The sequence below is a fragment of the Carassius carassius genome, chromosome 11 (genome assembly GCF_963082965.1).
Source record: "Carassius carassius chromosome 11, fCarCar2.1, whole genome shotgun sequence".
Lineage (NCBI taxonomy): Eukaryota > Metazoa > Chordata > Actinopteri > Cypriniformes > Cyprinidae > Carassius > Carassius carassius.
The window spans coordinates 32,960,772-32,981,902 of record NC_081765.1 but is presented as its reverse complement, the minus strand read 5'-3'; the positions used below and the strand labels follow the sequence as shown (position 1 = coordinate 32,981,902).

At 39.7% G+C, this 21,131-nt stretch overlaps 1 protein-coding gene across 1 annotated transcript in view; it reads left to right on the top strand.

Annotated features, from left to right (window-relative positions):
* Positions 1 to 20,521, top strand: part of LOC132152559 (transient receptor potential cation channel subfamily M member 2-like) — a 51,607-nt gene extending 31,086 nt beyond the window's left edge. The window contains exons 14-26 of the mRNA XM_059561313.1: positions 6,775 to 6,887; positions 9,192 to 9,299; positions 10,510 to 10,735; positions 12,623 to 12,741; positions 15,229 to 15,367; positions 15,629 to 15,800; positions 16,935 to 17,115; positions 18,172 to 18,353; positions 18,637 to 18,769; positions 19,779 to 19,866; positions 19,970 to 20,054; positions 20,376 to 20,442; positions 20,473 to 20,521. Coding sequence (XP_059417296.1) covers positions 6,775 to 6,887; positions 9,192 to 9,299; positions 10,510 to 10,735; positions 12,623 to 12,741; positions 15,229 to 15,367; positions 15,629 to 15,800; positions 16,935 to 17,115; positions 18,172 to 18,353; positions 18,637 to 18,769; positions 19,779 to 19,866; positions 19,970 to 20,054; positions 20,376 to 20,442; positions 20,473 to 20,521 — 1,662 coding nt within the window. The remainder of the gene's footprint in view (positions 1 to 6,774; positions 6,888 to 9,191; positions 9,300 to 10,509; positions 10,736 to 12,622; positions 12,742 to 15,228; positions 15,368 to 15,628; positions 15,801 to 16,934; positions 17,116 to 18,171; positions 18,354 to 18,636; positions 18,770 to 19,778; positions 19,867 to 19,969; positions 20,055 to 20,375; positions 20,443 to 20,472) is intronic.
* Positions 20,522 to 21,131: the final 610 nt, after the last annotated feature.

The following is a 21,131-nucleotide window of genomic DNA, read 5'->3' as shown; positions in this document are numbered from 1 at the left end:
TGAGGCGGAAGAGGACAGACACGACAGCCTTTCTCTCGCCGCGTCCAGTAGTGAGGAATGGTCGGGCTCCATTGCGGAACCCCCCCCTCTACAGCACCCAGCTGCACCGGACAACGCGCTGATATCGACGCGGAGCTTACTCGCGTGCTTACAAGGGCTGTCAGCGACCTTCAGCTCGACTGGTCTCCTCCAAACGAGCCCGCTAAAAGCAGGCTGGATGAATGGTTCTTGCAGGGGCGCCCTTCGGCCCCTCCGCAAAGAAACGCCCCCTTCTTCCCGGAAGTTCACGATGAACTCACGAAGTCGTGGAAAGCCCCATTCTCCGCACGCTTGAAGACTTCTGTCTCGTCAGCGCTCTCCTCTGTCGACGGCGCCCGAGACCACGGTTACGAGAGCCTCCCCCCTCTCGAGGAGGCTATTGCTGCACACCTCTGCCCGCCCTCAGCCGCAGGATGGCGGTCGAAGCCTGTGCATCCATCCAAGCCGTGCCGCACCACCTCAGCTCTCGCTGGCCGAGCTTACACCTCCGCTGGTCAAGCTGCTTCGGCTCTACACACCATGGCTGTGCTGCAGGTTTTTCAGGCCAGACTTCTCCGTAACCTGGACGAGTCTGCCCCAGATACCTATGACTTTAAAGATCTCCGCAGCGCTACTGATCTAGCCCTGCGTGCGACAAAGACCACAGCACAAGCGATCGGCCGAAGCATGGCAAGCCTCGCTGTTTTAGAGCGGCACCTCTGGCTCACGCTCACGGAGATGAAAGACGCCGACAAATCCGCCTTTCTTGACTCTCCTATCTCGCCTTCCGGCCTCTTTGGCCAGTCGGTTAAGGGTTTCGCTGAACGCTTCACTGAGGCTCAGAAAACGTCACAGGCAATGAGACACTTCCTGCCGAAACGCTCTAGCTCTGCTGCGGGACGCCGTAGAAATGCGCCGCCCCCTCAGACCTCGAAGCCATCGCAGCCAGACTTACAGTCTCGCCCAGCGACCAAAACCCAGCACCGTTCTCGCTCTACGAGCCGCAAACCGCCAGAGAGACGGGGACCTCGGCCCAGGATTGTGCTGAACCCCGAGCCTCCGAAGCCCTCCTGACCTTCGGGCTGATAAGACCGTGGTTAAGTCCCGCTGCGGCCGGACCACCACACAAGAAACCTCACATGCTTCCTCCAATCCCCTCACTAAAGGCGGTTGGAGATGTCTATACTGCAGTAAACGAGCCTGTTACAATGCACGCACGCCTGCACACAAACGCCGTTTTCACGGCGACCTCAATAAAGCACAAAAAGAGCTTTTTCTATGTAGGCAGTGTACCCACTACACAGTACGCACCCCTACATGTATACACACTCCCCCAAGTGTCACAAAGACACACTCGGGTCTCCTTTCATGCCCACCTTCCCGCTCGCGCCGGAGGTGCTCTAAATGTAGCGCGCGTGCCCACTTCTCAGTGCGCAACCCTACAAATAAGCGCTGTCACCACAGTGTCACAAGCACAGCATACTCGAGCTACTGGTCCCCTCATAACAGGCGGCCAGTGCCCGAAGCACATTCAACCCAACCCATTCAACCCCTGCATGGCAGGCCATCCCCGGCATATCAAATTGGGTTTTGAATATAATAAAACGAGGTTACTCGCTCCAGTTCGCTCGCAGACTGCCGCGCTTTCGCGCCGTGGTCGAAACGAAAGTGAAAAGCGAAATGACACACGTCCTTCGTGCCGAACTGATAAACCTTCTTGCAAAAGGGGCGATAGAAACTGTCCCCCCTGCGCAGCGCGAGTCAGGCTTTTACAGCCGCTACTTCCTCGTACCAAAAAAGGATGGCGGTCTCAGACCCATCCTAGATCTCAGACGTTTGAACAAAGCGCTTATGACGCGATCGTTCAAAATGTTAACTACCAAACAAATACTCGCGCAAATTCGCCCGAGGGATTGGTTTTTCTCAGTGGATCTGAAGGACGCTTACTTTCACATTCAAATAGCACCCCATCACAGGCCATTCTTGAGATTCGCCTTCGAGGGGCAGACTTATCAGTACATGGTTCTTCCATTCGGCCTGTCCGTAGCGCCCCGTACGTTTACACGGTGCATGGATGCCGCTCTCGCACCCCTGAGAATGCGGGGAGTGCGAGTACTGAACTACCTCGACGACTGGCTAGTTTTAGCCCATTCCGAGGAACTACTGACGACACACAGATCCTGGATCCTCAGCCATTTAGAATGCCTGGGTCTCACGATCAACACTGTCAAGAGCGCTCTGTCTCCCAGCCAGAGGATTTCCTTTTTGGGGATAGACATAGACTCTGTGACATGTACAGCGCGTCTGACGTCACAGCGCGCTCTCACTATTCAGCATCTAGCCGTGTCGTTCAAAGCCGGGTCTCTTTACCCGCTCAAACGATTTCAGGAAATGCTAGGTCTGATGGCATCAGCCTCTGCGGTTCTCAAACTGGGCCTGCTGCATAGGGCTGCAACTAACGATTATTTTGATAATCGATTAATCTGTCGATTATTTTTACGATTAATCGATTAATCGGTTTATGTGCTTATATTTTAGTTTTTTCCATTTTTTCCCCAAGTAAATTATTAATAAATGGTCTTTATCCTTCAGCATAGATTTTTAAGAGATTTTAACCATTTTGCATTGTCATATCCTCATTAAAAATATACCTGGAGTTGTTTTATTGTGTTCGTAATCCTTTGTCGAACTCTTCTGCAATCAAAACACTGACCCATACTCTAGCAAATTTCACAAGGAGATATCAAATGTTTTCACCATGGCAGTCCTTAGAGCTCCTAAAGTAGTTTAACATCCCGGACAAAGCTTATTAAGGAATCTTTCAGAACATATTTTCACGAAGAATAAGGATAAAACAGAATAAAATTGCAGTGCATTGTATTTTATTATTTACTGGAAAACAGCTTTATAGCTTTTGCTGTGAAATTGTAAACAATCCTTCGAAAAAAGTGCCAATGGCATGAAACCTGAATGGAACTCACAATTTAAAGTAAAATCCATCAGAAGGTTGTCCAGAAAAAAAAATTGGACACACACAAAAAACCTGCTGTGTGAAAAAGAGCAGTGAATACTTAGAAAAAAAGTGTATTTCAAATATCTTTAAACATTTATCTCTCTCATTCAGTCATAATTAGGCTGCACGACTGAATTTTGAACTGGTAAACGACAAACTGATCACAGAACATGTTTGTAAAGCTTTAAATGTTAACTGTTAAAAAGCAATGTTATCAGCTTTTACGACTAAACATTTGCAAACAACATTGTACTGGAGAATCTGCACAAATGAAAGTCTTAGGGGCCGTTCACATATCGCGCCTAAAAACGCGTGGAAAACGCTAGGCGCGCCACTTTCTCCTCCTTTCCAAAGCGCTCGTGCAGAAGCGCCCCTGAGGCGTCTGCCTTTGCTAAGCAACCATGACGTGCTCTCTCATTGAAGACGCGGAAATTTCAGCAAAGGATAAATGGATTTGCAGCTCAAAAAATCGCTTGCAGTAGCTCTGCTACTAAATTTATTTCAAAATGGAAATCCATATACAACTATGATCAGCTGTTCCTTTCATCTTGACTGAGTTTTTAACGTTGTTACGGGAAAGGATGAAGCTGATTGGTTAGTTCTTGTCACATGACCCGCGGTGCGCTTGCTGCATTCTGAAAAGTTGAAATGTTTTAACTCGATGCGGTGTTGGAAATAACGAACTTGAGCGCGCAAAAGACGCGATATGTGAACGTCCCCTTAAACAGTTCCGTAGTGCAGAGTTTACAGGTTACTCTTCTTTTTTGAAGGCTCAAAGTAATACTCCCACATCCTGCTGAATGCTGCAGAGACGCTGTTCGGGAAGCACGTGACAAAACGAGGCCAGCTATTGGCTATTCTCTACTTCTCCTGTTGTACTGGCTGAGTAAAACCTCCGGTGGCTCATTACTGCCACACTTTGGTCACCGCAGATTTGAAATATGCACGAAATGAGCCGCTTACGGCAAATAAAAGTTATTTAGCAACGAATCGATGACTAAATTAGTTGACAACTATTTTAATAATCGATTTTAATCGATTAAATCGATTCGTTGTTTCAGCTCTACTGCTGCGCATGCGCCCACTACAGCGCTGGCTGAGAGACCGTGTTCCAGCGCGCGCCTGGATTTCCGGCCGCGCGCGCATCAGGGTGACCCACGGCTGCATCACAGCTCTGGCCCCTTGGAAAATAGCCAACTGGTATCAGTTAGGCGTAAGCACGGGCGCTGTCTCGAAATGGAAAGTAGTCTCGACAGATGCATCCAACCTCGGTTGGGGCGCCCTGTACGAGGGCAGGTCTGCCTCCGGCCTCTGGTCGAGCCCGGAGCGACTGTTACACATAAACTGTCTGGAGATGATAGCGGTCGAACTATCCCTGAAAGCTTTCCTCCCATTTTTAAAGGGCCACCACGTTCTGGTCAGATCAGACAGCATGTCAGTGGTGGCCCACATAAATCGCCAGGGTGGTGTCAGGTCAGAAACCTTGCACACCCTGACCGAACGTCTTCTGACATGGGCACATTACAATCTGCGCTCGCTAAAGGCAGCGCATGTACCTGGCATCCTGAACCGGGGCCCGGACATGCTTTCCAGGGCGAATGTTCCCCCTGGGGAGTGGTCTCTTCACCCACAAACGGTTCAGTTGATGTGGAGCATCTTTGGCAGGGCAGAGGTCGACCTCTTCGCCTCAGAAGACAACGCTCATTGCCCAATATATTTTTCAAAGAGCAGGGACGCGCTGGCCCTCGATTGGCCCAGACGCCCGCTTTATGCCTTCCCACCGGTCGCGATGCTACCGCAGGTCATCGATCGGGTCAGGAAGAGCAGATGTGCTATGCTGCTAGTAGCCCCACCCTGGACGACCCAACCTTGGTTCTCCGAGCTGATGCAGCTGTCCAGTACAGCCCCATGGCCAATACCGCTGCGGAAAGATCTCCTCACGCAGCTGAAGGGCGCGCTCTGGCATCCCCACCCCGAACTTTGGGCCCTTCATGTATGGCCCCTCAACGGGTACCCGGGAACCTCCCTGAGGGAGTGTTAAAGACCATTACGGAAGCCAGAGCGCCCTCAACCAGGCGCCTGTACGCGCAGAAATGGTCAGTGTTCTCCACCTGGTGCGGGACACGGAACCTAGACCCTCATTCGTTTCCTTAAGGGAGCTCGTCGGATGAACCCTCCCCGACCCCCTTTAATCCCTTCCTGGGACCTGTCTACAGTCCTAGAGGCCTTAAAGGGCCCCCCTTTTGAACCGCTTCAGTCTGTCGATATGAAGCTTCTTTCGTTCAAAACCGCTTTTCTACTGGCTCTGGCCTCAGTCAAGCGAGTGGGGGATTTACATGCGCTATCTGTAAGCGCTGACTGTCTCGAGTTTGGGCCTAATGACTCCAGAGTCATTCTCAGACCAAGACACGGCTATGTCCCCAAGGTGCTCTCAACACCGTTCAGAGCGCAGGTCATCTCGCTGTCAGCCCTTTCCTCGCAAAGCGACGAAAGCAACGCGAGCTTCATCTGCCCCGTCAGGGCTCTCAAAACCTATATTGCGCGCTCCGCCTTATTCAGGAGGTCAGACCAGCTCTTCATATGCTTTGGTGGGCGCACCCGAGGTCTCGCCACCACGAAGCAAAGCCTATCACGATGGATAGTAGACACTATCTCGCTGGCTTACAAATCTAAAGGCCTTCACTGCCCGTTCGGCATCAGAGCCCATTCCACCCGAGGTATGGCCTCGTCATGGGCGTGGTCCTGCGGGATACCACTGGATGATATCTGTGCGGCGGCAGGCTGGGCCTCTCCGTCCACATTTATTAGATTCTATAATCTGCAAGTCCCTGCCCTGCAGGCCAGGGTACTTTCTATATAGACGTGCTAAGCCTTATCACGTCCCCCTTTTTTCGTTCCCTATATAAAGCTCACTAAGGTTGGCTGTTGGGACTGGGATTTCTCCTGCTATAAAGCCCCGGGCTCTCGCCTTGGGCTGTGACAGGTCGAAGTTCCCGAGCACGCACGGCGTTTTACATTGTGTTCCCATAGCGTAAGCTAGCTTACGCAGTACGAGAGTACTCTCGAAAGGGAACGTACTCGGTTACTAGCGTAACCTCGGTTCCCTGAGATGAGGGAACGAGTACTGCGTAACCTGCCGTGCTATGTGCTCGGACCGGGTGATCGCTTCAGTCGATTTAAAACCTGATCCCTATGGTGAAGCGGTGGCTTATATAGTTCCAGCCACGCCTATTTTGGCGCGCTCAGACGTCCAATGGGCGCGAAGCGCCCCCATTGGTTCGTTCCTCTCCGCCGCCTCACCATAGGTTGCTGCAGTTGCCACAGCACAGCCAATAAGCGCGCGAGCCGCTTCGCTTGGGTCTGCTGTGCTGCAGCACTGCGTTTTACATTATTTAAAAATTAAGGATAATTTTTGGCTTCATATTCTCGAGAAAAGGGGACCTTTTCCCATAGCGTAAGCTAGCTTACGCAGTACTCGTTCCCTCATCTCAGGGAACCGAGGTTACGCTAGTAACCGAGTACGTTCATTAAGCCTGGATTTTGACAGTTTTTTTACTTTTTTTGACGAGCCACTAAACGAGCCAATGCACGTTTTGTTTATTGATGTGCAGACACAGTTGAGCAGAACGATACTAACGCTCGGCTCTGAAGCGAAAAGCTGGTATGCATTGCACCTGCTGCCTTCTTCGTCTGTGAAAGGGTAGAAATAGTAAAAAGCTGTTGTTTTTGGTGTTTTCTGTAAGGCTCTGCTGACTCAGGTTTGGTGTGGAGAGCTGTCTGTGGAGAATGCAACCTGGAAAGTGCTGCTCTGCATGATCTTCTTTCCTCTCATCTACACCAGCTTCCTAACCTTCAGGTAAAAACACTTGTTTTCATCAAATGCATAATTAAAAGTACCTTAAGTCATGTCAATGGGTCATTACATGCACAAACCATCAGATAGCAGCACTGCATTGAATAATTAAGCTTGACCATGACTTTCAGTGATTCGCAGTTAACCCTAAGACTTCTTGAAAGAGAAAAGCCTCAGATTAAGACTGTAAAGATTTGGAATGAAGAGAGTATTATGTGCCTTCAAGGATGTTTTGATTGTACTTTGTGGGACACATTTGAATCACCTGATCTGGACACTCACACAAATGTGGTATCTGATTACATAAATTTTTGTGTGGAGTCAGTTCTACCCACGAAAACGTATAAATTATTTCCAAATAATAAACCATGGGTATCAAAGGAACTTAAACAACTGATAAATAAGAAGAAGGTAGCATATTATAATAATGATGTTTTAGCTAAAAGGGACATTCAAAGGGAAATTAAAAGACAAATTAAGGTAGATAAGGCCCTATATAAACAAAAAATTGAGGCTAAAATGTCACAAGGAAATTCAAAACAGGCATGGCAAGGTGTTAGGATGATGATCAGTGTACCACATAAAAGTCAAGGAAAACATAATGCAAATACGACGATCACAGATGGCAAAAGTGGGGAACTGGAGCTAGCAAATAGGTTAAATAATTTTTTTTCACGTTTTGAAGGAAATAGTGAGAACACTAACAGTGATGAGGAAACTTTATTTACATTTTCATCAACTAATAACTTTATCATCAAAGAAGCGGATGTAAAGAAAATGTTTAAGAGTTGTAATATACATAAGAGTCCCGGGCCTGACAGCATCTGTGGACGAGTATTAAAAAACTGTGCTGAGCAACTATCCACGGTTTTTACTTCACTTTTCCAAGGATCTTTAGATCGATGCATAGTACCAACTATCTGGAAAACTTCAACTATAATACCCTTTCCTAAAATCAATAAACCACTAGAGCTCAGTGATTATCGACCAATTGCACTGACCTCTTTGGTGTTTAAAAGCTTTGAAAGGCTTGTTAAAAGGTATGTAGTGTCAAAAACCCAGCATCTATTGGACCCTTTACAATTCGCCTATCAGTCTAACAAGGGAGTAGATGATGCAATTTTAACATTGTTGCATATTGTTAATTCGCATCTTGAAGATTCCAAAAACCATGTGAGAATCCTATTTGCTGATTTTTCATCTGCCTTTAACACTATATTGCCAATGGTGTTGGTCGAAAGATTAACCACAGAGTTTAACCTGGATGAGGGATTGGTTATGTGGTTGTGGGATTTTTTAAGGAATAGAGTACAAAGAGTGAGAGTGGGTGGATCAATGTCAGAGAAACAAATTACTAATGTCGGATCCCCACAAGGCTGTGTCCTATCACCTATATTGTTTATATTGTACACAAATCACTGTATAAGTGCACACTCAGGCAGATTTTTTATCAAATTTGCAGATGATACTGCATTAGTCAGTCTCCTAAAGGGGGACGAGGACAGTCATGGACCTGTTTTAAATGAATTTATTTCTTGGTTTGACATGTCAAATCTTAAGTTAAACATTTTTAAAACAAAGGAGATGTGTATTGACTTTAGGAAGGAGTCTTCAGTGAGTGTAACCACTATCAAAGGAGAACCAATACAAAGTGTTGATGAGTACAAATATCTTGGGGTCATCTTTGATCATAAGCTGAGGTGGGATAAATGGACAGAGGCTGTGAACAAAAAAGGACAGCAAAGACTCTACTACCTTAGGAAGATGTTGTCATTTAATGTAAACATCTCAATTCTTAGACTTTTTTATAATTCTTTTATTGAAAGTGTTTTTACATTCTGTATCAATTGCTGGTTTGGAAATGCCACAGTGAAACAAAAGAGCTCAATTAGGAAAGTTTTAAGCACGGCGAGCAAACTAATTGGTATCCCTTTGAGAGGTCTAGAACAAATTTATCTTAACAGATGCCACAGTAAAGCAACAAAAATCACAGCAGACAGTAGGCACCCTCTGTTTGATGAATTTGAGAGATTACCTTCTGGGCGAAGGTACAGGATGCCAGCAATGTTTAAAAATAGGGGGAAAAACTCCTTTCTGCCACAGGCAGTTAAACTGTTGAACAAGGGTAATGCTGCGTACTGAGCAGGTCTCAGTGATGATTTGTATATTTTATTGGTTTTATTCTCTTCTTGTATCATGTGACGTGTATTGTCGGTGCTGTATGTGAGCATGTGAAACGCAAGCAACAAAAATTTCCCTAAGGGGATAATAAAGTACAATCATTAATGTTAAACTGAACTCTGGCAGACGTGATGAAGACATCCAGAGACAGGCCGAGAGGACGGAGCAGCAGAAACTGGCCGATGATTCAGTGTTTTCTGGAAGCTCAGATATCAAACTCAAACGGCATTATCGGTGAGTTGAGTTACAGACACAAACGGCCCACATTCACACCAATGCATTTAAAGGCATGAGTCAATCCCTTCAGTTATTGTAATAAACTAATGTTAAATGCATCATACAGATCATTTTTATGTTTCAATGTTTTGTTGTATTTTTTAACACAATAATATATCATCTTTAGACGATTAAAAAAACAATTATTCATTAAGAATATTGCACAAATAAATATTACCATTATTATGACCAATATGCAGAATACAATTTTCATTATTGTATTTATTTTAGATTGTTAAAGAACAATTATTCATTAGGAATATTACATAAAATTATATATATATATTTGTATTATTATTATTACATAAACAATATGCATTAGCAACTTTTAATAACTTTGTTTTAGATTGTTAAAGATATTTTTTTTTATTATGACTATTACATTAAATTATTGTTATATATTATATTTATTTAATGTATTTTGGGTTTTTTATTATTACATAAACAATAGAAACTAATTTATATTTCTTTAATTTATTTTTTGACACAATAATAATCCATCTTTAGACTTAAAAATAATTATTCGTTATGAATATTACATAAAGAGATTATTATTTTATAACATATTATTGTTATTATAATCTTTGTGTAATATTCATAATGACTTATTATTACTATTATTATCATGATTAACTAACCAATATGCAAAACCAGTTTTAATTATTTTATTTTTGTTTTTTGACAAAATAATTAATAAACAAATTTAGACTATTAAAAAACAATTATTCATTATGAATATTACAAAAATAGATTGTGTTGTTGTCTTTATGCCATATTCATGAGTTGTTATTATTATTATTATCTTTATGTAATATTCATTGTGAGTTATTATTAATACTATTATTATTATTACTATTATATTTGATTATTAATATGCATTGCTAAGAACTTAATTTGAACAACTTTAAAGGTGATTTTCTCACTATTTAGATTTTTTTGCACCCTCAGATTCCAGATTTTCAAATAGTTGTATCTCAGCCAAATATTATCCGATCCTAACAAAGATGATTTAAAGCTTTCCATTGACCGTTTAGAATGGTTTTGTGGTCTAGGGTCACATATGATTGTATCTACGTTTATGTATCAAACTAATGTGAGCATGTAGAAGCATACTAAAATATTTATCTGTCTGAAATCTCAGTAATGAGTGATAATTGTTGTGTCTCAGCGACTCTTCGCAGAAGCCGGAGCTGAAGCCTCTCAACTGTGCGTCTCGTCTGATGAGTCTGTTCACGTCGCCTCAAGTCAAGTTTTACTGGAACATCGCCTCATATTTTGGCTTCCTGTGGCTGTTTGCCGTGGTGCTTATGATCGATTTCCAGACCTATCCGTCGTGGAGGGAACTTCTGCTGTATGTGTGGCTCACCTCGCTGGTGTTTGAGGAGCTTAGACAGGTGAGACAAACACACACACTATAGTCCATGATAATTATATACTGCTAAAATACTAAAATGTGTAATGCAACTAGTGCAATGTAGTGCAATTAGTTGCTTTTTTTAAGGAGTAATGCAATATGGTAATGCATTACTTGAAAAAAATAAATAAATTGAAAATCACCTAGTTGCACAACTATATCTATTAACAATGAGCCGAAACACTGGAGTTTTGTTCTGTGTGCGCACGTTGACTGAATTCTCTCACAGATGCTCTCAGTAAACTGCAAAGTGCAAATGCCTTTCACTAAAAAGATGCAGATGTCTTCACACTGCCTGTGCCTTTCACTAAAAAATTAAAAAAAAAAAAAAAATAAGGGGTTGTGGCCTAGTGGTTAGAGAGTTTGACTCCTAACCCTAGGGTTGTGGGTTTGAGTCTCGGGCCGGCAATAACACGACTGAGGTGCCCTTGAGCAAGGCATCGAACCCCCAACTGCTCCCCGGGCGCCGCAGCATAAATGGCTGCCCACTGCTCCGGATGTGTGTTCACAGTGTGTGTGTGTGTGTTCACTGCTCTGTGTGTATGTGTGTGTTCACTGCTCTGTGTGTATGCACTTAGGATGGGTTAAATGCAGAGCACAAATTCTGAGTATGGGTCACCATACTTGGCTGTATGTCACGTCACTTTCACTTTCAGATATGCGTATAATAGGGATGCCACTTTTTCCAGTACTCATCCGATACTGACACTTTTATTTTTGGTACTTGCCAATACCGAGCACCAATACCGATATTTTTATTGCATTTCTACATTTGTAAAATATAGGGTACAGAAACCAAAAGAGTATGTATAATGTTAGCTGGTTAACTTAATTTATTAAGTAGATACAGTCATTTTTAAATTCTAAATTTATTCAGACTCCTTCAACATTTCACATTATTACAGTTTATTCTCTATAGTTTAGAGGGGCAACTGTGGTCTAATGGTTAGAGACTTGGACTAGTTACATGAAGGTTGCTGGTTCGAGTCTCGGTGTTGGCAGGAGTTTCAGGTGGAGGGGAGTGAATGAACAAAGCACTCTTTTTTGGGTATAATTTTTCACAGCTTACTTCATTTTGCTATCCTTACTTACATAAATGAACTATAGTGTCCTGCACCCACTAAGTGCTTAAAACCCATTAAGTTTTAATCCAAATGCCTGTTAAGTAACTTGTGCATTGTTTTAATTGTTTTTGACGTATCCTACCGAACTACAAACTTTCCAGTGATAAATGTATATTCACTCGACAAGCTCACGCATCTCTGCTGCTGCGCGCTCAATCCACTCAGCGTGCTTTATCAGCTCGCACACGTTAGCTATAAAGGCATTAATACTGAATGTTTAACATTTATATTCATTGCATATATATATCCTACGTAGACAACCTTAATCTCTAATAACTCAATTCTGCTGTCTGTTGTACTGTTGTCAGTGTTTCTATGTCTGAATATGGCACTTATCACATGATGTGTGGTATCGGGGCATTTAAACTAGTACGAGTATGAGTACAGGAGCTCAGTATCGGGCCGATATATCGGTATCGGTGCATCCCTTACATATAATGGAAGTAAGAGATTCCTTTCACAATGTAGCTTCATCGATTATAACGGGATTTTTTTGATAGTGCTTAAACTCTCACTCTAGGCTGAAGTCAGCAATAATGTTCTTCGATAATTTAAATATTCTTTACTTGCTTTCGGTAGCCTATACACACACACACACACACACACACACACACACACACACACATACACAAACAGTCTCACACAGGGCTGTGATTTCCACCCTTAGGAAATATATTTCCTAAGTTATAATTATTCACCCTTCATCTTGTTATTTTGTTCATTGAAACTCTGATATGCCACAGTTCTATCATGACTTTGACGGGCCTGGTTTACGGAGGAAAGCAAAGATGTACATCTGTGATGTGTGGAACATTCTGGATGTTCTGTCAATCATACTGTTCATTGCTGGTCTGGTCTGCAGGTAAACACAACAATACAGTTAAAACATGATTCATATTAATTTAGTAATGTTCATATTTGCTTTCAGTAAATTGAGATTATACATAAGTAATCCTCATACTTAGAGCCTTATAATAAAAATATAAAAAATATATTAATATGTATCTCTGTATTTATGTACAAACCCGATTCCAAAAAAGTTGGGACACTGTACAAATTGTGAATAATGATGTGGAAGTCTAAAATTTCAACATTTTATTCAGAATACAACATTGATGACACATCAAATGTTTAAACTGAGAAAATGTATCACTTTAAAGGAAAAATAAGCTGATTTTAAACTTCATGGCATCAACACATCTCAAAAAAGTTGGGACAAGGCCATGTTTACCACTGTGTGGCATCCCCTCTTCTTTATATAACAGTCTGCAAACGTCTGGGGACTGAGGAGACAAGTTGCTCAAGTTTAGGAATAGGAATGTTGTCCCATTCTTGTCTAATACAGGCTTCTAGTTGCTCAACTGTCTTAGGTCTTTTTTGTCACATCGTCCTCTTTATGATCCAAATGTTTTCTATGGGTGAAAGATCTGGACTGCAGGCTGGACATTTCAGTACCTGGATCCTTCTTCTACGCAGCCATGATGTTGTAATTGAAGCAGTATGTGGTCTGGCATTGTCATGTTGGAAAATGCAAGATCTTCATTAAAAGAGACGATGTCTGGATGGGAGCATATGTTGTTCTAGTACTTTGGACATACCTTTCAGCATTGATGGTGCCTTTCCAGATGTGTAAGCTGCCCATGCCACACACACTCATGCAACCCCATACCATCAGAGATGCAGGCTTCTGAACTGAGCGCTGATAACAACTTGGGTTGTCCTTGTCCTCTTTAGTCCGGATGACATGGCGTCCCAGTTTTCCAAAAAGAACATCACATTTTGATTCGTATGACCACAGAACAGTTTTCCACTTTGCCACAGTCCATTTTAAAATTCCTTGGCCCTATAGAGTTTTAGCCGGCAACGGCGAATGGCACGGTGGATTGTGTTCACCGACAATGTTTTCTGGAAGTATTCCTGAGCCCATGTTGTGATTTCCATTACAGTATCATTCCTGTATGTGATGCAGTGCCGTCTAAGAGCCGAAGGTCACGGGCATCCAGTATGGTTTTCCGGCCTTGACCCTTACACACAGAGATTGTTCCAGATTCTCTGAATCTTTGGATGATATTATGCACTGTAGATGATGATAACTTCAAACTCTTTGCAATTTTTCTCTGAAAAACACCTTTCTGATATTGCTCCACTATTTTTTGCTGCAGAATTGGGGAAATTGGTGATCCTCTGCCCATCTTGACTTCTGACAGACACTGCCACTCTGAGAGGCTCTTTTTATACCAAATCATGTTGCCAATTAACCCTAATAAGTTGCAAATTGGTCCTCCAGCTGTTCCTTATATGTACATTTAACTTTTCCGGCCTCTTATTGCTACCTGTCCCAACTTTTTTGGAATGTGTAGCTCTCATGAAATCCAAAATGAGCCAATATTTGGTGTGACATTTCAAAATGTCTCACTTTCAACATTTGATATGTTATCTATATTCTATTGTGCACAAAATAGTTGTCCCAACTTTTTTGGAATCAGGATTGTATTTCCTCTGAAATCACTTAAAAGGGTATTTTTTTAATCAAAAGGGACCATAATTTTGATCAGTCAATGTAGCCAAGTTGAAGTAGTAAAAACTCTGAAAACCTAGTTACAGTTACCATTTTTAAGGTGATAAGGTGAAACTTATTATTCCCATAAAGTATTATTAAATAATGAAAAAATATATTTTCTCTAGAACAGATGTACAAATTACACAAGTTTATCAGATCTTGTATAATTCATACATTTGGTTTTAGAGTAAATCGTTGTAAACCGCTGTAAAATCAAATAAATTATTGTGCAGTCGTTTACACATTTGCATATTGTTTGGGTAATAAAAAATAACAAATAGCAATATTTAAAAATTAATATGTAATAAAAAGCTATATTTACCTACAGATATTTACTAAAACGTTTAATGCATAAAAAATTCCATGTAGAATTATGAATCTGTTCATCAAAACAATTAAAAAGATTTCACTGAAAATATTATATTATCTTATATTATAGCACTTTATTAGTATTAATGTTTGTTATGGAATATGTATATATGCAAAAATATGTTGTTTTGTATAATATACTTGTTTTGTAAGGACTATTAGTCAGTAGTTTAAGTCAGTTGTAGACCTTTTTTTATTATATATGAAATAAAATTAAATGCAAAATGCCATTTAAATATGCATATTCATTTCAATGAAATAAATCAAACTTTCAACATTAATAGACTCTCTTGGAGCATATAAATGAATCATATTTCAAGTGCGTTTCTCATGTGTTCATTTAAATTCAGTTGAGTTGCATTAAGACTCAGAAATTAGTTGAAAGTAAACTAAATCAAACTTTTGTGTTTTGTCGTACAGACTTCTGGCCTCCGGAACTGTGTTCTATGTAGGTAAAGTTATTCTCTGCATCGACTTCATCATATTCTGTCTCCGATTAATGGCCATCTTCACTATCAGCCGAACTCTAGGCCCAAAGATAATCATCCTCAGGAGAATGGTGGGTTTGCATGTTCATAATGCTCATTTATTCACTTCACATGTGTTTATGTAATATTTCTATGCAGCCTTAGTTGTGAGAGACTCAAAAGGAATCAAATATTACTTGATCTTCTGAAAGGAACGAGTTAATTGTTATATGAAACATCCTGGACCCCAGGGGTGAAAAAGATTCCTATGAGCCTCTCATAATGTAGCATATGTTTGCATAAAAGCAAATGCAGACAGACTGAGCTACGAATGTTGTCTCTTCTCTCTGCAGATGATGGATTTGTTCTTCTTCATGTTTCTGCTCAGTATCTGGGTTGTGGCGTATGGCGTGGCCAAGCAGGGCATTTTGATTGACAATGAAGACAGACTGAACTGGATCATGCGCGGAGCTGTCTATGAGCCCTACCTCATTATATTCGGCAATGTTCCCACTAATATAGACAGTGAGCAGTTTAACAACTTTACAATTGAAATCACTTGATTGCACACTAAAGGAGTATATCACAACAACAGGGTTCCTCTGATATGTAAATCTCACTCATTCTCATTTCTCCATGCCTAAAATTATTTTTAGCAATAATTTATACACATTTTAAGATGCACCTACTATGAGCTGAAAAAAAAAATGTTTTATTCATCCAATTAAAGAAAATTAGGGTAATGATTCACAACTTGAGCCAATGAAAAATAAATAACTTTTCCTAATACTTGCAATGCATATATAAATATATTCTGTTCAGAAAAATATGCACACATATTATATATGCTATATATATATATATATAAATTAAATTTAATGCAAAATGTAATTTAAATATGCATTAATTGTTTGCTATAATATTGTTAAATATTGCATATGCAAATATTAAATATTATATGGAAATATGCAAAAAGAAATTGAATGCAAAATGCAATTTCAATGTGCAAAATATACAATTGTTTTATTATGAAATATGCATTGCATATGCACATATGAAATGCATGTGTATATATATTGTAAAAAAAAAAGATTATACCTCTCCAACTTTAATTTTTCTATTGATTGATCACATCTAAATTTTTTAATTGGCCTAACTGAATAAATTCATAAATTCAATTAGGCTAATTGGAAAATTTAGATGTAACCAGTTTTTTAGATGCTTTTTTTTTTTTTTTTTACAGTGTATTCAAAAAACTGTATACTTATAATTAATGATTACAATAAGTCAGTCATAAGTCAATTGTAGATATTATACTATAACTGTGCAAATATAAAATATTATATGTAAATATATATAACAAATTGCATACTTAAAATCAATAGCTGAAGTCAGTTTTAAATCAGTTGTATAATCTTTTTATTTAATGCAAAATTCAATTTAAATATGCAATCAAATTAAGTTATGCTATAATATTACAAAATACTGCATATGCAAACTTTTAACGTTTGTTATTATATTACATTATAAAATATTGCATGTTGTGTCAATAAATACAGGACAGTAGTTAAAGTCAATTGTAGAACATTCAGAAATACAGAAATGTAGGGAAAACAAAGAGCAACCAGAAAGCTCATGTTTCTGTGTTTTGTGATCCAGACACTCATTTTGACATGGACAGCTGTAGTATGAATGGCTCTGAGCCTCTGAAGCCCAAATGTCCCATGCTGAACGGTGATAACATGCCGGTCTTCCCAGAATGGCTGACTATCATCATGCTCTGTGTTTATCTGCTCTTCACCAACATCCTGCTGCTCAACCTCCTCATCGCTATCTTCAAGTGAGTGCACAGACAGAGACGGGCGACCACAAACACTTACCTGCTTGTGTTTCCTACTGAGCTGACTTGATGTCTACTGTACATGCATACTGTACACAGCAGCTCTGTGCATCATACAAATAGCAGGCTTTTGTGAAAGACTTAATTCGTATTTGATTCCAGTAGACATGGTATTATAAAAAGCATGAAAAAACACAACACAAGCAATTGTGACCCTGGAGCACAAAAGCAGTCTTAAGTCACTGGGGGATATTTGTAGCAATGGCCAACAATATTTTTCTTTTATGCCAAAAATCATTAGGATATTAAGTAAAGATCATGTTCCGTGAAGATATTTTGTAAATTTCCTACCGTAAATATATCAAAACTTTTTTTGAATAATAATGCATTGTTAAGAATTCACTTGGACGACTTTAAAGATGATTTTCTCAATATTTCGATTTTTTTTTGCACCCTCAGATTCCAGATTTTTTAAATTGAGTTTAAGTTGTATTTGTCAAAATTTTCCAAATATTGTCTGATCCTAACAAACCATACATCAATGGAAAGCTTATTTATACAGCTTTCAGATAATACATAAATCTCAATTTCAGAAAATTGACCCTTATATCCATGGTCACAAATATTTTAGGACTGTACAATTTTTTTTTCATCTCAATATTATTGTTTGCTCTTAAAAAAAAAAAAAAATATATATATATATATATATATATATACAGTAAAATATTTAACAATGTTTATGTATTTATTTATGCAGGCAAATATCTGATTGTTCAATATTTGAATATTCTTTTCAAATATTATTTTCTTTAATATAATTTTAATCATATTTCTATGTATAATATTTAACTTTTTTCATAATTATACTGATATATATATATATATATATATATATATATATATATATATATAATAAAAAACAATTTTCCTTAAAATGGCTGATTATGTATCCTGCGTCATCTGCAAAGTATTTCCTGCACAAGACTGTAGTAGATGCATGATAAAATATGGCCGTGAATGTCAGGGCTTTAAACTCTGTCTCCCTGTGCCTCACAGCTACACGTTCGAGGAGGTCCAGGACAACACAGACACCATCTGGAAGTTCCAGCGCTACGAGCTGATCAAGGAGTACCACAGTCGACCCGCTCTTCCTCCACCCTTCATCCTCCTCAGTCACCTCATCCTCTTCATCAGAGCAGTGCTGCAGCGCCACCCTCCACAGAAACACAAGACCTTCAGTGAGCCAAAACACACACATCGTGATCGATTAGTGATGTTCATTACTCAAGATCAAGCTATCAGCATGAAGTCTAGTCATATATATTCTTCTCAAGAAACACCAACAAATGCTTTTATCCAAAGTGACATTTAATGTTTACATTTTAATCAGTTCATGCATTTCCTGGGAATCGAACCCAAAGAACTTGCTGAAATTGTTGCTGATCTGCTCTTTCATTTCTAACGTCTTGAGAGCTGTGTTGAGAGACTCAGTCCCTGGTTTAAGTGCTTGATTTTTCACAGGACAGGAACTGGAGCAGAAAGAGGAATATGAGCTGTTGGCATGGGAGGCCTACATGAAGGACAACTATCTGTCATCGATGCGGCAGGACAAGAGTCAGAGCGAGGAGCATCGCATCCAGGACATCGCAGAGAAGTAACCGAGACAGAAATACAACATTGCACTGTTTGAATATAGGAAACATTTACATCTACTCTAGAATATGAGGAGGAGCATAGCAATGGTCTGAAAACATAGGGGGAGGGGCTTACACTCATGAATATTAATGACATGACTTGAAGTTCCTACCCGGTTTGCTGAAGTATGAAGTACAATAATCCTGCCCATATTCTGAGTAATATTACTGTTTGCACATTTTTAGCTTGTAATATAATGTTAACCCCCCCCCCCCCCTAAAAAAAAGGAAAAAGTGTGCAAAAAACGTCTAAATCTTTTTCGTGAGAAGTTCAGCTTATGGCTTTTTTAACAGCTTTATTAAATTCCCAATGTAATACAGAACAATAGAAATTAAAGCTAAATAGAAGTATTTACAAAAAAGATTAAATAAATAAAATAAAAATGTCAGAAATCCCATGAAATTTGAATTACTAAAACTTAAAAAAAATAATTAATAAAAATGTATAAATTAACTTCATTTTAAATATATATATATATATATATATACACACACACACACACATACAAAAACACAATATAATAATGAATAAATGCATACACACACACATTATATATTAAAATATATAATTTTATATATATATATATAGTAAATAAATGTGTGTGTGTGTGTGTATACATGTATTCATTATTACATATAATAACACATTCATAATTATATATACACACACACAAAAGCACATACAAAATAGAAAAACTTAAAATAAAAGCTAATTAAAATAGAAATAAATTCTATAATAGTATGAAAAAATTTACTAATGCTTTATATAGCATATAAATGAGTTATGAGTTATATATAAATTAATAATTATACATATATAGACTTACTGTACGTGTGTGTGTGTGTGTGTGTGTGTGTGTGTGTGTGCGTGTGTATTTATATATTTGAAAAACTTATATGCATCATATATAAACCAAACACAGAAATAAGAGAAAAACATGAAGGTGAAACACGTCTGTTTGGTCTCAGGGTCAGTGTGATGTCAGAGCTCCTGGAGCGTGAACAGGAAGGGGTTTCTTCCACCATCACAAAACGCCTGGCCACGCTTGAAGAGCAGGTGTGCTTCTGAAATAATAGTGCTTTACAGTCTGTTCACTTCTTCACGCAGCACGGCAAAGCAAATGTGAGTGTGAGCTGGTGAATCTCTTGTCTTCTGGCAGGTCTCCGATTCCAGCAAAGTCTTACAATGGATCGTGGACGCGCTGAAATCTCAGGGATTCAAATCCAAAAGGCAGCTGCCTCTGAGTAAGAAGAGCTTTTAAATGCAATTTAATGGCTGCTAAGAAATATGTGTGCTCATTAGTTGGTGTGATAAAGTCTTATTTATATATATACACACACACGGATGGATGGATGTGTTTAAAATAAGTTTATGGTAACATATGCTTCGTCTGAATCGTGGAATAGTGCTCCACTTATATTGTGCTGGGAGCTCATAAAACTTTCTGAAGAGGGTGATCACGAAAACTGTCTTCAAGATGCGAGTCCCAGTTGGAGGTCGTCTTGGTAGACATAAAACGTCATAAGCACATTCAGTGTTATGGATCTGTGCGGTCTTATTCTCAGGGCTCCATAAGTGGTTTTTATTTAGTGCATCAAGCAGCAGTATTTCAGCTCTCGCTGGGTTTCCAGAGTAATTCAAGCTGTCTCGTGTCTTCTGCAGGTCGAGAGCTCGCAGTCGTCTCATCAACCGCTCCAGAGGAGAGAAGTGAGCAGCACCGGGTCTGTGTGTCCGTACCAACGAGAAGCTCTGTGTCAGATAGCAAAATGACATAAGACACAGTACTGACCTTCAGGAAAACACACACTTACACACACACGCTTTAGCAGAAATGAGCTCAAACACACTCTGCACTCTTATGTGTCTTTAAGATTGTAATTTCTGTGCCACAAAATGTGGAAGTGTGCTTCTGCCACAGGATGAAAAAACAAGAGTAACTGCAGCTTTGGATCTCTTTTATTCTTATGGAATTGAGACATATAATGTTAGAATTGCAAGATGCAAAATCAGAATTCTGAAAAAGGTAAGAATTTTGAAATTTAAAAGTTTGCGTACGTGGCTGAAAAAAAAAAAATACAATTATGAGATGTTAATTTAGAATTGCAAGAAAAAACTCTGAGTTCTTTGTGCAAGTCTGAGTTTAATTCTAGAATCTCACAGCTCTGAATTTTTTTCTCACAATTCTAAATTTACATCTCGGAATTCTGACTTTATTCTCAGAAATGATAGTTTATATCTCGAGGTTATATTAAACCAATTTTTTCCGTTATGTTTTTATCTTGCAATTCTGCATTTGTCTCTCAATTCTGAGAAATATTCAA